Below are 18122 nucleotides of genomic sequence, written 5' to 3' on the forward strand. Positions count from 1 at the left end.
CTGTAAGATCTTGACCAAGCAAGGGATCTTCTGACTTACCTGCTGTAATCTCAGCTATTGATCCTGGAAAAAAAGGCATTTGAGCTAATTCACCAGTATAATAGAAAGGGAGGGAGTGCTGCCATTTCATATGTCAGGAGATCAATGATATGGTCAGATTTAACTGTGGCTTATTTGAAAACAGAAGTGCACTGAGAGGACCAAGTTTGACTTTGAGTGATGATGCATTTCACAAGGCAATCTGCACAGCCTCTACTTCTTGAGGAGGCTGCAGTCCTTTGGAGTTTACAGGCCTCTCCTTCACATGTTCTACCAATCTGTTGTCGTTAGTATAATCTTCTATGCGGTGGTGTGCTGGGGCAATGGCATCAACATGGGTGATGCCAACAGGCTCAATAAATTGATTAGAAAGGCTGGCTCTGTTATAGGAGTCAAACTAGACACAGTGGAGGCTGTGGTAGAACAAAGGACCCTACGGAAAATCCTGGCAATTCTGGACAATGTTTCTCACTCCCCTGCACGCCACCTTGGCTGAACAGTGGAGCAGTTTCAGTAATAGACTAAGACAACTGTGCTGATCCAAAGAGCACTATAAAAGATCACTCTTACCCTCGGCCATTGCACTCTACACTGAGTCAACCTAAAAGCCAGGGAAGTGATTACCCTGCCCTCCTGTTAGACTGTTTGAGGTAACTTTTTTTATTCTTTCTTACTTCCCTACTAATATTTGTATATCTGTGTACGTGTAATGCTACTGTGACACTGTAATTTTCTTTGGGATAAATAAAGTATTTATCTATTACATATTCTGTCTGAATGCGCGTTAATTTCAATGGAAATAAATGTTAGGAGTGATATGCGGTTGTATCATTATTTCCCACTTTACATCATTGTCTAATATCAGATCCAACCAATAGTCTGGCTGGTATTCAAACTTTAACTGACATTACTCACACACTGGTCGTCTATCCTAGTCACTGTTTTTGAGTTCAGCTACAAATAAACCGGCTGCTGTATTGTCTACAAATTAATTATGATTACACCAGAAAAATAATTCAACTCCCTGAGGACAGAGAAGATGTTTAATAAATGCAAAGCCTTTAGTGTTTGTAAATGCTTCGCCAATGAGAAAAATAACTTTGCCCCACATCATTGCCTCACTTGCTCTTATCATAATGGTCAACATGTAAAAGGTCTCTCCATTAGCAAACAAGTATACGTTCAATAGTTTTAATCATAATAGCTTCACTTAAAAAGAGAAGTGTACAATTTTAACTGGTTTACCTTGGAACTCCCTCGTTCCCACAATCCATCACATTTATGTGCGATATTCCCTTGGCAACAGTGACATTCCATTTTGGATGAGTGAGCGACCATTCGAGGGCCTTTGCCTGATTTAGATTCTGGATCATCTGCCTTTATGACCAGCATTTTTTCTGGTTTGAATCTGTCACTCTTCTTCCATTTTCTGACCTGTAGAAGAATATTAAGTTCAAATTGTTGAAAGACTAGCAGATTTGTTACTCATCTCTTCAATCTAAAGAACTAGCGGCACAAATAGTTATTTACACCATTCTCAGATAGTGCAGCTTTTGCCAGATTAGTATGATTCCAAAAAAAGAGATCAAGAGAGGCTGTAAATATGAAATTAAACAGAATATGTTAGATATACTGGAAACTTTCAGTTCTGAAAACCTCTCAATATATTAAGTTACCTCTGTGGTTGGGCTCAGGTTCTTCTGAAAATTTCAAATATTTTTAGTTTTCTTAATAACTGAATTTCAAACGTTTCATTTGGTTATCTATGAATTTTCCATGAACACAAAATACTTTGGAAAAGAGTAGAAATGTAACACATGAATAGTTGCATGTATATAGTATATGCATAGCACAAATAACTGTTGACCCATAAAAGTTTTAAGCATAATCAAATTCTTCCATTGACCAGTTTTTTTCAAATTTCAAGGCACTTAATCCAGAGAAACATGCAATTAAAACAAGGCAGTGAACTCTACTGTATATCAATGGGAAGGTGTGGTATGGAGTACCTCCACATCTACAAAGATGCTGCCAGGATTGGAAAATTGCAGCTGTCAGCTACAGTCGTTTTCTTCAGGCAGAAGAGGCTGATAGGGTGTTTTCATTGAGATACAAGAAATTAAAGGGACTCCAGATGGAGTAATTTATTTTCTGTGGCTGAAGCATTATAAAACAGCAGATGGATGGATTTAACATACTTGGTTGAAGGATTACAGAAGAGATGAGAAATCTTTTTGTTCATCCAGAGGAGAGCTGATTTGAAACTCACTGCCTGATGACTGTTAAAGGCAGAAACTTCCATCACATTTAAGTAGTATGTGGCTGTGTACTTGAAGAGATATGACCTGCTGTCAGGAATGTAGACACAACTTGACACAAAAGCAGAGCAGAGGAAATGGTTTAGCAGTAAACAATACTTTACTAATATATTGCAAAATAACAAGCCATAAGGGGCTATAAAATAAGAGAGACTGGATACTAACCACCACAGACAAGGTAACTGAAGGCTAGGAACAATTGGTATAGGCTGGTGGGCCAACAGGTAAACAAGCACTTTGGGTGGGACCTGGATTTAAATAGGTGCGAGTGATGAGTTGAAAGTGAGTGGCAGGTGATACTAGTTAGCTGGGTGGAATGTGCCTGCCTGTGCAGGCTTGACACCTGCAGGTTATATATCTATGCTGGAAGGTGAGATTAGGTTGGGTGACTCTTTTTTTCAGCATAGACATGATAAGCCAAATGACTTCTTATTGTTCTGTAAGATTACTATCATTCTTAAGAGACTTTTGGATAGGTACATGGAGCTTAGAAAAATAGAGGGCTATGGGTAAGACTAGTAATTTCTAAGATAGGGACATGTTCGGCACAACCTTGTGGGCTGAAGGGCCTGTATTGTGCTGTAGGTTTTCTATATATGTTTCTATTCCATATCACTCTACAACTGTTCAACATCCATTCTTGTAAAACCTATTTACACCTGAAGAAGTTGAAATTCTGCTATGGGCACAAGTAGGGGATTGTCCCAAAAGTTGTATGAATTTATGGCTCACACTCACCATCAATCTCTTTTGTGCAATCAGAAGCTCAAAACTCCTCAACACAGATGATATTGGTTAACATATTCAAAGTAGTTACTCTTCCCTTTGGATTAAAAGTATTCCTTGGAAAATGGCAACTAAGAGCGGGATAATGCAAAGTTAGATTAGAATTTCTGCTTCATAGTATATTTGGGAAATTCCTTCAGAAGGTTACAATTATCTAAATATTTCCAGTCTCTGATATCTGTACAATATTGTTCTATCAACACCACTCATTCACCTATGCCTAATACTCTTCAGGTGGAATCTAATGCTTTACACAAATCAAATAATTCAACTATATTGTACTTCCAAGGTGTAAGAATTGGAAAGGAGGATGAAGTCCAAGTTGGAATAAAATAGTCTTTACAAGAACAAAATGTTCATATGTTACAGCTTTAGTCATTGTACCAAATGGCATTGGAGAACTCCAATCCAGAAGCAGAGCAATGCTATCATTTCTAAGTGCTTTCCTCGCAAACAATACATCATTAATGAAATGGATACTATTGAGATGAGCTACAAAAGGCAGTTTTAGTAACATTGGGAACTTACAACTCAATAAAGGCCGTCCAAAGTATTTGGGCCAAATGTCAAATAGAAACATAGAAAACCTACAGCACAATACAGGCCCTTTGGCCCACAAAGCTGTGCCGAACATGTCCTTACCTGAGAAATTACCTAGGGTTACCCATAGCCCTCTATTTTTCTGAGCTCCATATACCTGTCCGGAGTCTCTTAAAAGACCCTATCGTATTCACCTCCACCACCGGTGCCGGCAGACCATTCCATACAGTCATCACTCTCTGCATAGAAAACTTACCCCTGACATCTCCTCTGTACCTACTTCCAAGCACCTTAAAACTGTGCCCTCTCATGTTAGCCATTTCAGCCCTGGGAAAAAGCCTCTGATTATCCACATGATCAATGCCTCTCATCATCTCATACATCTCTGTCAGGTCACCTCTCATCCTCTATTGCTCCAAGGAAAAAAGGCCGAGTTCACTCACACTCTCATAAGGAATGCTCCCCAATCCAGGCAACACCCTTGGAAATCTCCTCTGCACCCTTTCTATGGTTTCTACATCCATCCTGTAGTGAGGCGACCAGAACTGAGCACAGTACTCCAAGTGGGGTCTGACCAGGGTCCTATATAGCTGCAACGTTACCTCTTGGCTCTTGAACTCAATCCCACGATTGATGAAGGCCAATGCACCGTATGCCTTCTTAATCACAGAGTCAACCTGCGCAGCAGCCTTGAGCGTCTATGGACTCAAACCCCAAGATCCCTCTGATCCTCTACACTGCCAAGAGTCTTACCATTAATACTATATTATGTCTCATATTTGACCTAGTAAATGAACCACCTCACACTTATTGAACCACTTCACACTTAGAGGAAATCAAAATGGACTGTAATTTAACAGAAAGCTTTCAAATGTCAAGAATCATTCTCCATTCTCCAGCTTATCTGATGATAATAAACTGTAATAGTGCCAATCATCATTGGTAAGATATTATTTTCTTTCTTTGCAAAAGCAGACACTGTCTTCTCTGTTATGAAATTGTAGCTACATGCATGTAGAAACCAGAAGTACAAAATCTGTGGGATTTATTACACCCTCTAAATGCTTTGAGTCAAACAAGGATTGAAAGCTTTGAAAATACCAAAAACTTGATTCTACTGATTCTACTTTAAGAATACATCTCAACAGTAAATGAAATGTGTTTAACCATGGAAAAAGAGAATATTATTACTTGAAGAGCAATGCAGGTAGTTTCACTCCACAAATTTTCCCTGGGGTTCTTGCATTTTCCACCTTCAAATATTTATTTTGAGCTTTCTGTTTCATGAGTACAAATGAATCTGTAACTAGGGCATTAACAGATATTGCTTTCCAAAATCTGATTACAGGTTGCTATAAAAGGGATTTTTACTACTGGGCAAAAGCAAGTCACTTGGCTGTTAGTGTATGGATATATAAACTCAAGGAATTGAGGGTCATAAGGAACAGGCACAGAAGAGGTGTTATCCCCAGCATTAACCAGCCACCATATTGAATGGTGGACAAGGCTTGAGGAGCCTGGTGCCTAATCCTGCTCCTGCTCCTGTTTTTCTGTCCTTGTTCAATTGTCAGTTAACTCAGATCTGTGCCTTCCATCACTGGGAACAGTTTCCATCTGTCTACTCTTCTCATGATTTTAAACAATTCTCTCAAACCTGCATTTAGCCTTCTCTATGGAGGACAACTACTGTTTTTCAAATCTGATTTGAGACCGATTTATTGAATCTTTTCTGTTTTTTCCCCCAAGGCTTCTTTTTCGTCCCAATGAATAAACAAGCAAAATCCTCCTCCTCGCAGGAAACTTTTGAAACAGATAAAAGTAAGTGCAGACTCAAAATCTTTATTTGCAGGAAAGAACAGCTGACAGAGGGGTGAGTGGCCGACAGTCCAAGGGTCCAGAAGAAAACTTGAAAATGGTCCTCTCAGAGATTGTGAGGGCATTCCTGAACCAGATTTATTGATCTTCCAATCCTAAATAAATCCAGAAACTAGTCATTTCAGAATGTATTCACCACAGCAGCACACATTAACTAAGTCAATTCACTCAATAGTTTGGTATGCTTGTTGTTGGGTATTAGTTGTGATCCACCCAGTTAAAAGTGCGTCAATGTCCCAATGACATCACCGTGCCCCTACTTCAATCTTGGCGAGCTCCTTGCCCATTTCTGCTTTTGTCCCCAGAGTTACTGTAGTCAAAATATTTCAATTATAGGATGTGGAGTTGTTAGCTATTTGTTGTCATTTTCACCATGCTCTTTTGAAGCTTGACATTCAAATTCAAGCCTCGGATCCTGAATTGGACAATATTTCTCTTTACATAGACTTAGTCGAAATTAAATTGATTTAATTTGTTTTTACTTCAGTGTTTAGCTCACACTATTATCAAGAAAGTAATTGCAGGCAAGCAAATTGAAACTGTTTAGGGGGTGGTATGTAAATGGGTGTGCATTGAATTTCTTCATCTATTTCACTCCCACCCATTCCTCCTGAACCCAGCCTTTAATGCCTTTCCAAGTTTGTTGCTACTTGAAGGAATTCTGGTTACCACAAACTATAGGTAGGAATTTGTGAAAGGAAGGAAACTCTAACCTAGTCAAGCCCGAGCTGTTTTAACTGTGTAGACTTTTGTCTCCTCTCACCCTCCCCTATCCACAATACAATGTTCAAGGTCTATCTGTGCCTGAGACACGGGGCATAAGGAGGCAGCCAAATGAATGCAAGTTTTAGGCAGCAGGAAACAACTTCCAATGACTAAATGCATCTTCTGTGATGTTCAAACTAATCAATACATTTGGTGGTGAGATGACTGGGTACGTAAGGAAAAGGAAGAAATTGTGAGGCAGGAAAATTCCCCAAAGCAAGTTGCATTTATGTAAATCTTTTACAACCTCACCAAGTCTCAAAGTTCTTCCTGGCCAATAAAATAGTTGTTATTGCAGTCTCACTGTAATCAAGCAGGAAACCCTGCAGTGAGTTTCTGCAAAGCAGTGTAAGACTAACTGTAATTGATGTAGGATACCTGGGAACACCAGCACTTGGAAATCCCCCTCCATCACTCACCATCCTGACTTGGAAACATATCGCCCTTCCTTCATTGTCACTGGGCTCCCTCCCTAACAGCACTGTGGGTGTCCCTACACCTCGGGGACTGCAGTCGTTCAAGAAGGCCACTCAACACCATCTTCTTAAGGACAACTGGGGCTGGGCAATAAATGCTGGCGTAGCTGGCGACGCCCATGTCCCATAAATGAATAATTAAATAAAATACTTCTAGTGATGTTAACAGAGGCAGAAATATTAGTCAAAACACCAAGGATACTTGAATGCTCTTCTTTGAAATCAACAATATAGATTATTTCATTTTATCTGAAAAAGCAAGGTTTAGAACTTCATCCAAATATGACACCATCGAAAGATCATCATCTCTCTGTACTGCATTCAGGATTCACTCATGAGCACCAGAGAGGCATTCCTGACTTGTGAACGAGTGAACGCATTGTATATTCTTTGAAAAGTAAGCTGCCGCTGGGCAGGAATGCAACATGAACGGAGAGTAAACACATACTCACAAATAACTGAACAAACGCGCACACACACAGATCAGAGTAAATATCCACATGCAGAGACACGGACTCATATACACATTCGTGCATATGCACGCACAGATATGTACAAACATACACAGAGATTATATTCATATACAAACACTGAAAATATGTACACACATGCGGATTGTAAATTGTCAGGAATGGGAATTAATGACTTTTCTGATCTGTGACCCCAGCCTGTGGTAAGTCGGGGGCAGCCAGATCACACCTCAGTAAAGAATGTAGGAGGTAAGGCCTAGAAAGCTGAGAGTCTGTGTACTCTGGGTTGCTTCCCCTTTTTTGACATTAAGGAAGAAAAGCATGGCGCAGTCACAGTGCTCATTTTATACCACACTTTCATATGTGGGATGGTCAAGGTGATCTGAAATTTCTGCAGTTTTCTGTGATTTATGAGAAGATAAAATGGTATTAATACTGAAAATTATAGTAAATGCTGCCACTTTGACTCACTCGCATTCAAGCAGCCCACAGATGAGAACCACTGCAAAACAAAAGGGGCAACAAAGTGGGAAGAGCTCCAGTTACATCAGATTTTCACTGCCACATTTGGCAGAGTTCATCTGTAACTCATTAAGTAACCGGACTGCTTTAATTACAGTATTTCTCACAGCTTTTCAACCAAAGTCATGGGAGACAGAAGCCTGTGGAGCTGCCACCCTTAAGAGCTTGACTGAGCAGAATGAAGTGTATATTATGCTTCACAGCAGTTGTTAAACTTAAAGCCCTGGAACCCAGGGATGACATGCAGAATGTACCATTAGTTCCTGGGACATCAGCCTTACACTAGAAGGGATATAACTGAATGAGGAATGCAAGGGTGACTCTGAGAGACAGTATGCAGCAGCATAGGAGAGCTAAGCAGTCAGAGGAAAGCCCACACAATGGAACTTAACACAGACACATGAACATATGCTTTAATTCAAACCTAGTTCACTGTGTTCCAGTGGTGAAAATGCTACCTTGCATAATAAACGTAGTTTAGGTCATGTGAGGCTGTTCAAAGCATGACCACCCTTTCCTTTCATTCCATTTCCCTCTCTCACCTTATCTCCTTACCTGCCCATCACCTCCCTCTGGTGCTCCTCCCCCTTTCCTTTCTTCCATGGCCTTCGGTCCTCTTCAGTCAGATTCCACCTTCTCCATCCCTATATCTCCTTCATCAATCAACTTCCTAGCTCTTTACTTCATCCCTCCTCCCTCTCCCGGTTTCACCTGTCACCATGTGTTTCTTCCTCCCCTCACCTTCTAACTCTGCCTCCTCATCATTTTTCTCCAGTCCTGATGAAGGGGCTTGGCACGAATCATCAACTGTACTCTTTTCTACAGATGCACTGGGCCTGCTGAGCTCCTCCAGCACTTTGTGTGTGTTGAACGTATGTTTTATTTTTGTTTTCTGGATGAAAAGATGAAGGCTCCAAACCCATAGTTAATAAGTTAACTTGGTTCCAGAGCTGGTTCTGTTACTGGAAGAGTTTGTTAAATGAAGAACTGTTAGTAATTTTCAGATGACTTCACCTGTCGTAACATTACACAGCAGAATTCAAAGCTAGTTCACTGTGTTCCAGTGATGAAAAAGCTACCTTGTATAATGAACACAATTTAGGTTCAAAGGTCAGCACTTCTATTTCTCATTCAGATTAATTTTAAAAAATTATTATTTTGGAAGCAGTCTCCTGTAGACCCTTTAAAAAAACATTGTTGTTGAGTGCTGTCAAGTCAATGTTGACTCTATGGCGACCCTATGGATAGTGTAGTTGTCCATAGGGTTTTTGTGGCAAGTTATGGAAGTAGATTGCCAGGCCTTTCTTTGACATACTGCTGAGATTTGAACTCATGACCATCTTCCTCAAAGTCCAAGTGCTGATGCCACTACACCACCTGCCAGCCCCAAAAAAAGCATACACCTAAGAAGGCCATAGGGAATTCTGCAAAGGGATCTGAGGTTTGTGCTAGTACTCCATTTTCCATATCAATTCTGGGCCCAAGGCAAGTTTCAGAGGTCCAGGCCTGAAACTTATAAACCACACTGTTCTCCACAGCACTTAATTTTCTGGCTGACAATCCAGTTTCTAGACCAGAAGTAAATCCCAGTACCTTTTTTTTTAAATTTTAACACTCCAAATCATTTGGAATTTTCTGAAGATTTGCAAACGCTGGGAGAGATTGAAGACCTTTGTGAGAGTTTATGAAACTTCAAAATTTGGTTGATCATGTGCAACTCCACTCTTTGCTTCCACAAACTCTCAGGAGGTCCCTGAAGTCCTGAAGTCTCACTGCATCATTATCAGTTAACACTTTCAAAAAGTCACAACACAAAGAATTTATGGGCTCAGCAGAAGTGGTGACAGCCTATGGCTTGATGAGTTGTAATTACATTTTTGGATGTATAATAGAATATTCCTTACCAACTTATAGTATTTCATTAGCATTCCCTCCGATCCCTCTGCTCATCTAAATTTGTGCCTGAAGCTAGGCTCAAGAGAAAATCTCGGAAAACGTTGCAAATATTTCAGTTCAATCTACTGTACAATATGACAGTCAACATAATAGTGTTTAATCGACAAAGGAGATGTTACAATGTGAGCAAGGAATTGTGGAGATTGTACCTAGTGACCCAAGAATCTCAAAAATGGAGAGAACAATTCTCATAAATGGTGCCTGCCAGTAAACCTTACAATCATGAAAGAATCATTCTACGATTATTCCCATTGGGACATATTCTTTTGGCTAAAATGCTGTAATAAAGCCTTCTGAAAGATAACTGTAATTCAAACATAATTTAGCATTTGATTTTTTATAGCTGTTACAAGAATCACCTCTTGTAATAATGATCAGTGAGACACAGAGAATCTGTAGTTACCAACAAGTAACTTCTATTGTTTCAACTAAAAAGCACGTGGGTTCACAAACTGTCTACTTGTGTGCACCCTACTAGAACAGTCGATGAACAGTCAATGAAGAGAAGAGGTATTACCTGGGAAAGGATATGCTGGTCAGATGTTCCTCATGTTCTAAACCTCCACGTCTCCGTGGGGTCCTCCTTATCTGCAATGGTTGGTCTCTGGTTACTGGAGAGTTATTGCCCCTGTGTATTTCGAGCTCCTCAGTCTTATACTGTTTCCCATCAATTGAACCATTGAATCTCTATCCCATTGGCTCAAGATCACCTGACCTATCTGAGTCACCTTCTTACTGGTCACTGTACAGGTCTACACCCAACATTATTTTATGGCTCTACCCACCCCAGTCTTGTGTATTTGTGTCTTTACACTCTGACTTGTCCAAACCAGTAAATGAGGCAACTCAGACAGACTCAAACAAGATTACAGATTGCTTCTTTGGTAGATCCGGTATTTTACATAATAACTTCCTATCCCTCTGAGAATGGTCTCAGATTCAGCAGGTCATTACCTGAAGTTCCTTGTGTCCACTTTCAATTGCTCTGATTAGATTGTCCCAGAGCAAGATTCAGTTCAGAGTCCACAAAATAGGGGGAAAGAAAGACAACTGGTTTGTCTGCTTCCCCTGTCCTTGATTAGACTGTAATTTCTTGTGGTCAACATAGCTTTATATAGGCTTAAAACAGGACCACCTGGGAACAAATCAACAAATCTGGAAACCTGAATTAAGAAGGGAACATAGCAAAAATACTCAGCAGATCCATAAAACCAGGATAAGCTATAGGAGAAGTATTAGACTACTAGGCCCCTTGAGTCTGCTTCACCAGCATTTGGTAGATGGCCGTTTTTTTAATTAATCTTGTTCTCCCACCTTCTCCCTGTAGCCCTCCATAACTTAATGAATCAAAGTTCAGGTAGCATCTGGGAATAAAGAAAATGAGTTAACATTCGGTGTCAATGACTATTTATCAGAATTGCTACAATTCTCTATGAAGCCTTTATGCTCAGTGTAGTTTGCCAGGCTGCCAAAAGGGAAAATGGATTCAGCTGCTATTGTTTGGAAGGGAAACATCAATATGAGTTTCAGTGCCATCTTTCTGAAATCTGACTGCAACTCACTGTGAGTGAGTCAGCTGCAGCAATGTTTATGGACTATTATCTAGCATTACATGAACTATGCACCACTGAATGGCCATTAGGCCCATCCTATTGGTGCCAACATTCTTTGCTCCATGCACATCTCTTCTCTTCTTTTATCTAATTATATCAAAACCCTTTAATGTATTTACCCTGCCAGACTGCTTTCCCCACAATCTTAGTAGCATCTGACTTCCTTCTGCATTCCTAATTTGATGTATTCCCTTTCATTGTCTTTAGTTTTACTCTCCCAGAAGAAGAAATAGGTGCTCAACCTTTCAGAGTTTTAAGACCTCTTTGAGGTGACATTCTCACCCATCTTTTTTCATAATGTCTAATACCCTGACGCACAAAGTCAACATCAAATTATACCCACGTTAGGAATGGCTGTGTGAGTTACCCGAAGGAGCATTGGACTAGGGGAGCCAAATCATAACGCAGTAACTTGCTTGGAAGTTCATCCACGGCCAATGGCATTACACACCTTATGTGACAGCCTGCCCCCAAACTCCATTCTACTGACCCTGAATGAAAAGTTCATCAGAATTTTCTAAGTGGTTTTGTACTCATAATTCTATCAGGCTTAAGAAGGGTGAAAAGCTGAAAACTCCTTTCCCTTACCAGAAAATAGTTTCAAAGAATAGTCCACTAGAGTTTAAAGATACATTAAAATGTTTAACTAGCAATGATTTCCTGTCCATTTCAGTTTAAACTGCTTGGCAAGAATATCCCTGATGAATGATTAAACCGATGCAGCTCAAAAAAGCCCAAGATATAGTATTCAAAGCCAACAAATACACAAGAATTCAAATCTTTATTTGTCATTCCTTCCCAGATATTTAGTTCTTCCATCACTGAAAGGACAGACGCTTATGTTTATTCTTAGATTAGCAATGTGCTGATCACAGCTGGTTCTGTGAAAGGTGGTGTTAAATGAGACACGGTATACCAATGGACTGCATACTGACTACTCGATGACATGTACTCCTTGGTATCTAAAGCCATATAACCAGAGCATTGAAGGCTGTCCTTCACTAAGAACGAAGCAAGGTATTCTGTTGACATGTGCACAAGTAACACATGCATCTGGAAATTATTACTTGAGCTGCCAGCGGAAAAGCAATTAGCCTGTTCCAGTCCTTGGCTACAGCTGAAGGCCCGTTTAATATAAACGGATTGCTAAGGTAAGGGTAGAGAGTATAGTATACACATTAACCAGACATCCGCCAATATTGCAGCAATAACTTGCAAGCTGCCCTGAGTGTCACAGTGAGTTTAAAGTTAGCATTTTGCTCTAAACCAGAAAGTAGTGTCTTCAAGCCCAGTAAAAATGGGACTCATAATCTGCATACATCACAAATAGCCCTCTGATCATGTCTATAACCTTCATATCTTGCCCCCAACTTTCCCCAGTGTCCAGAATGTCACTTGCCAGCTTGATCTCCCTCCCTTCCTCCCACCACCTCATTCTGTCTTTTGCCCACTTCCTTTCCAGTCCAGATGAAAGGTCTCATCCTCAAAAATCAACTGCTTATTCCTCTTCATAGATGCTCCCTGGCCTGCTGATTTCCTCCAGTATTTTGTGAGCATTGCTGTGGATTTATAGTGTCTGCAGAATTTTTTGTGTTTATGTCCTCTGCCTTTTATCTGCATTGAAATTATCAGTGCCTCTCTGTAGGTGTAATTTCATCCCCACCCCTATTAATTATACTGTTGAGCTGACATTATCCTCTGTGATTCAAAAAAGCTACATTGCAGAATACCTTCTGCCACAGACATAGAATCACCTGGGACAGGCACTTAAACTGATCATCAGTTTAAGTGTCTGAAATGGTCTTCTGGGGCTTCCTGTCATCTGTTCTATCAGCAGTTGAATGTGATCAGGACAGCCTAATACAGTGATGCAATCTTTTGAACTCCTAATTCCTGCAACGATTCAATTCAGAAGCAAATTATAGTTTGAGCAGAGCAGCAATCACGTTAAAGCTAAACTGTCAAATGCATTGAACCCAGAGCTGGAAATTGCCAGCAATCTGGCTTTTGCAGGGTTATCATTAGGAATTGTGCAAATACAGTACACAAAGCCACTGCGGCATGCATTGCCATAATTGCATTAGCATGTTAACCCTCAATATCAGCTTGAACTACTGCTTGTAAGGCATATAATATCATTTGGAAGTATAGTGCCTATAAAAAGTACTATCACCCCCCCATCTTTATTGTTTTACAGCATTGAAACAAAGTGGATTTAACTTGGCTTTTTTTGACACTGATCAACAGAAAAAAGACTCTTCATTTCAAAGTGAAAACAGATCTCTACCTGGTGATCTAAGTAAATTACAAATATAAAACACAAAATAATTGATTGCATAAGTATTCACCCCCTTAATATGACACACCAAATCTTCATTGGTGGGTGCAGCCAATTCAAGTCAAGTCAAGTCACCTTTATTGTCATTTCGACCACAACTGCTGGTACAGTACATAGTAAAAATAAAACAACGTTTTTCAGGATCACGGTGTTACATGACACAGTACAAAAACTAGACTGAACTACATTAAAAAAACCAACAATACAGAGAAAGCTACACTAGACTACAGACCTACACAGGACTACATAAAGTGCACAAAAACAGTGCAGGCATTACAATAAATAATAAACAGGACAATAGGGCAAGGTGTCAGTCCAGGCTTCGGGTATTGAGGAGTCTGATAGCTTGGGGGCAGAAACTATTTCAGAAGTCACATAATTAGTTAAATGGAGATCACTGTGTGCAGTCAAGGTGTTTAAATTGATTGCAGTAAAACTACACCGTATCTGGAAGGTCCAGCTGTTGGTGAGTCAGTATCCTGACAAAAACTACAGCATGAAGACAAAAGAACACTCTAAGTAACTCTGTGAAAAAGGTTAACGAAAAGCACAAATCAGGAGATTGCTACAAGAAAATTTATAAGACACTGAATATCCTTTGGAGTACAGTTATTTCAATCATCAAGAAATGGAAAGAATATGATACAGATGTAAATTTGGCTAGAGTAGGTTGTCCACAAAAACTGACTGACTGCAAGAAGGGGACTAACGAGCAAAGCCACCAAGAGTCCTATGACAACTCTGGAGGAATCTCAAGCTTCAGTGGCTGAGATGGGAGAGACAGCACATACAACAACTGCTATCTGGGTGCTTCACTAGTTGCAGTTTTATGGGAGAGTGGTAAAGAGAAAGACACTGTTGGGGAAAAAAACATGAAATCTTGGCTAGAGTTTGTCAGAAGGCATGTGGAAGACTCTGAAGTCAGCTGGAAGGAGGTTCTATGGTCTGGTGAAACCAAAAGTGAGCTTTTAGGCCGTCAGACTGACGCTATGTTTGGTGTAAGCCAATCACTGCACGTCATCAGAAACACACCATCCCTACCGTGAGGCAAGGTGGTGTCTGCATCATGCTGTGGGAATGCTTCACTGCAGCAGGATAGAGTGTAAAATGAACACAGCAAAATACAGGGAAATCCTGGAGGAAAACCTGATGCAGTCTGCAAAAGAACTGTGACTAGGGAAAAGATTTGTTTGCTAGTAAGAAAATGACCCCAAGCATAAAACCACAGTGACACAGGAAAGGCTTAAAAACAACAAAGTTAATGTCCTAGAGTGGCCAAGTCAGAGTCCAGAATTCAATCCAAATGAGAATTTGTAGGTGGACTTGAAAGTGGCTGTTCACTCCTGATCTACATGCAATCTGACAGAGATTGAACAGTTTTGTAAAGGAGATGGGGAAAAATTGCAGTGTCCCGATGTGCAAAGCTGATAGAGACCATCCACACAGACTCGTGGCTGTAATTGCTACCAAAGGTGCATCTACTAAATACTGACTTGAAGGGGATAAATACTTATGTAATCAATTATTTTGTTTTATATTTCTAATTAATTTAGATCACTTTGTAGAGATCTGATTTCAGTTTGACACAAAAGAGAATTTTTCTGTTGATCAGTGTCAAAAAAGCCAAATTAAATCCACTGTGATTCAATGTTATAAAACAATAGAACATGAAACAGGGCTGGTGGGGGTAAGAGGGAATTACATTTTTTAGGCTCTGTAGAAGCAGTCAAATCCTGTTATTGCTGTTCCCTCTTAGTAAGCAGGACTGCTTCTAGTATCTCACACTGATTGTGCTGAGGGGAATATATGTGGTGAAGTGGGTATGGGAGGAGAGCTGGATACGTGGCATAAGCCGGCCCAGCCTGTAAGTACAGGGTTGATGCACCATCAATAACTCACACTGAGACGTAAGGCGAGATATCTGCTTTTATTGACTGGAAGAAGGAACCAGGAGTGAGTGTCCATCATACTATGTCCTGGAGACTGAGGCCGAGCATCAGGCCTCAGATCGCCTTTATACAGGGGCCTGTGGGAGGAGCCACAGGAGCATTCAGCAGGGGCGTGTCCCGACAGGCACATAGTTCACCACAAGGGTGATATGGAAAATCCCTAACCACAAAAAGAATGGTTTTGAAAATCTATCTATAAGGTAAGTTTTCCTTTTGGATTCACTGGAGGCATATTCATATTTACTAATGTATTTCATATTTCAATGATAGATTGTTCCTATCCCCTCATGTGCTAAGCAGCACATGATTACACCATAGTCTGCAGTACTAATTTTTAAATCATTGTGGAAAAGAAAATAATTTAAAAAATAATTTGCCAATAACCTCACATACCTTAACTCCCGGTTTTATTTTGCTTGTACAAGTGGTTGGTGATGGAGGTGATAGGATGCTGACTAGTGAATGAGATGAGGAGAAGAAAGAGGGGGATGGGCTGGAGATGGTTGGGTTGGCCAAGATGAAGGTGCCGGTGACCTTTCAACCTTCATTCTGGATTTGTACGAGTGGGATGGAAATTATTCATTATAGACTTTTTTTTTCTGCTGCACATTCTTGGATGATTCTGCTGGCCATCAGGAAGCCGGAGGTGTTAAAGTCCACCTTCTCATTATAGCTTTGTGTTGAAGTGCCTGAATACTTGGGCCAAATCATTCAAGGTCTACTGGTTTGGTAGTTCAGCCCCTACACACATGACCACACACATATCTACAAAAATTTATAGATTGGAAGGTTTTACATTAAGCCAGTTTGTGTACACTAAGTCCAGTGTAACATACCTTGGAAAGCATTTGTAAAATGCAAGGACAGAGGTTCAAGGTAACAGACACATTTGACAACTGCAACAGATTCAGGAAGCTCTTTAAGGACAGATTGAAGTGGTACATATCTAAATGTTTGAGTAAACAATGGAAAATGATTGTTAGGTTTATTTTGCTTAATTTGAACGAAACATAGTGTGGTAGTGCTGTTATTTTTCATTGAGTGAATTAATTTCCAATGTTAACATTTTGACTTGAACTTCACAAAGTAGCATCTGAAGCATGTATGCATGCTTTCTACTTTCTTCACTGCTTGCTGAAGCTAGCTTCCCAATAATTGGAATGATTTTAGTGGATATGTGCAAAAAGTCACAAGTATCCAGTTCATATCACAAGCTGCTTGCACAGTAACACTGTTATTGTGATTAGGGCTGCTAACAGTTTTGTATTAGATTGTATCTCTTGTACATGATGCTTAATCACTTGCAGCTCATGATGTCAGTATAGGACACTCTGCTCTTTAATTTTAACAACCTAGCAACTTAATGTATAAAGGTTTATGCTGAAATTGATAAGGAAAATCTCCATATGGTATTGGTTTCAGTGTCAGCTAGCAACCAGTGGCTAGAATGTTCATCAGTGAGATTCAAAATAAATGATAGCTTACTGGTGACTTCCCACCTGGAGGTACTGTATAATGAGAGAAAGGGCATTCCTCCCCAGGAAGGCACCACAAATTCTGCCCACTATCAAACCCACAGTATGATGCATCTCTTCTGGCTATTGAGCACTCAAATTTATCTGAATTGACCATGAAATCAGAGGTCTATCTCTCCACAGTATCTTGCTTCAAGTATTAAGGGTGAGCCTCCAAAGATTGCAGAGAAAGGTACAACTAATCTTTTCAAGTCTGATCTTTTCTTGGTTTTTGAGCAAAATAGCTGCTTCTTTTGGTGATGGACAACATAGAGCACGTTTTCATTCGGCAAAGGGGGCCAGGAGAGTTAGCAAAGCCACTTCTCGCCCACAAGGGTTTCTTGCTATGGGCCTTCTATCTGCCCCCCTCTCTAATGAAACTTTGCAAATATCAATTTGCAATATGAAGGAATAGCAAATTAATATGGCAGATTTCTGGCTCTTTTTCCTGTCTGGAGCTCAAGGAAATAATTACATAGATGATATAAAGAAGAATTCTTGGGTCCACTTTCTTTCATGAATCTTTGGAAAGTAATGAGAACCACAAACTCTCGCTGATTTTACATGACATGTATGGAGACTACTTCTATTGCATCAGGGAAAAGATATTATTTTCTTTGTTTTATTTGGAGATAGAAGGCCCTTCCGACCCAGTGAACACATGCCACACAATTACTCCCATATCACCAATTAGCTGCTGACCCCTCAGTCTTTAGAATGTGGGAGGAAACCAGAGCACTCCTAATGAAAGCATACGCTCACGCAAACTCCTTCCATACAGTGGCAGGGATTGAACTGGGGGTTGCTGGTGTGTAATAGCATTACGCTAACCACTATGCTACAGTTCAGCCCAAAATGTGTCACTTGTGTGAAATCAAACCTGTGAGGATCATGCTGGGGCCACATTTCTGGTGCCAACATATCATGCCCACAGCTCACTAACTCTAATCATACATCTCTG

At 40.2% G+C, this 18122-nt stretch overlaps 1 protein-coding gene across 1 annotated transcript in view; it reads right to left on the reverse strand.

The window, feature by feature from the left end:
- LOC132401342 (uncharacterized) overlaps positions 1 to 18122 on the reverse strand; it is a 134251-nt gene that overhangs the window by 62402 nt on the left and 53727 nt on the right. The window contains exon 3 of the mRNA XM_059983471.1: positions 1285 to 1473. Coding sequence (XP_059839454.1) covers positions 1285 to 1473 — 189 coding nt within the window. The remainder of the gene's footprint in view (positions 1 to 1284; positions 1474 to 18122) is intronic.

This window comes from Hypanus sabinus, chromosome 10 (genome assembly GCF_030144855.1).
Source record: "Hypanus sabinus isolate sHypSab1 chromosome 10, sHypSab1.hap1, whole genome shotgun sequence".
Lineage (NCBI taxonomy): Eukaryota > Metazoa > Chordata > Chondrichthyes > Myliobatiformes > Dasyatidae > Hypanus > Hypanus sabinus.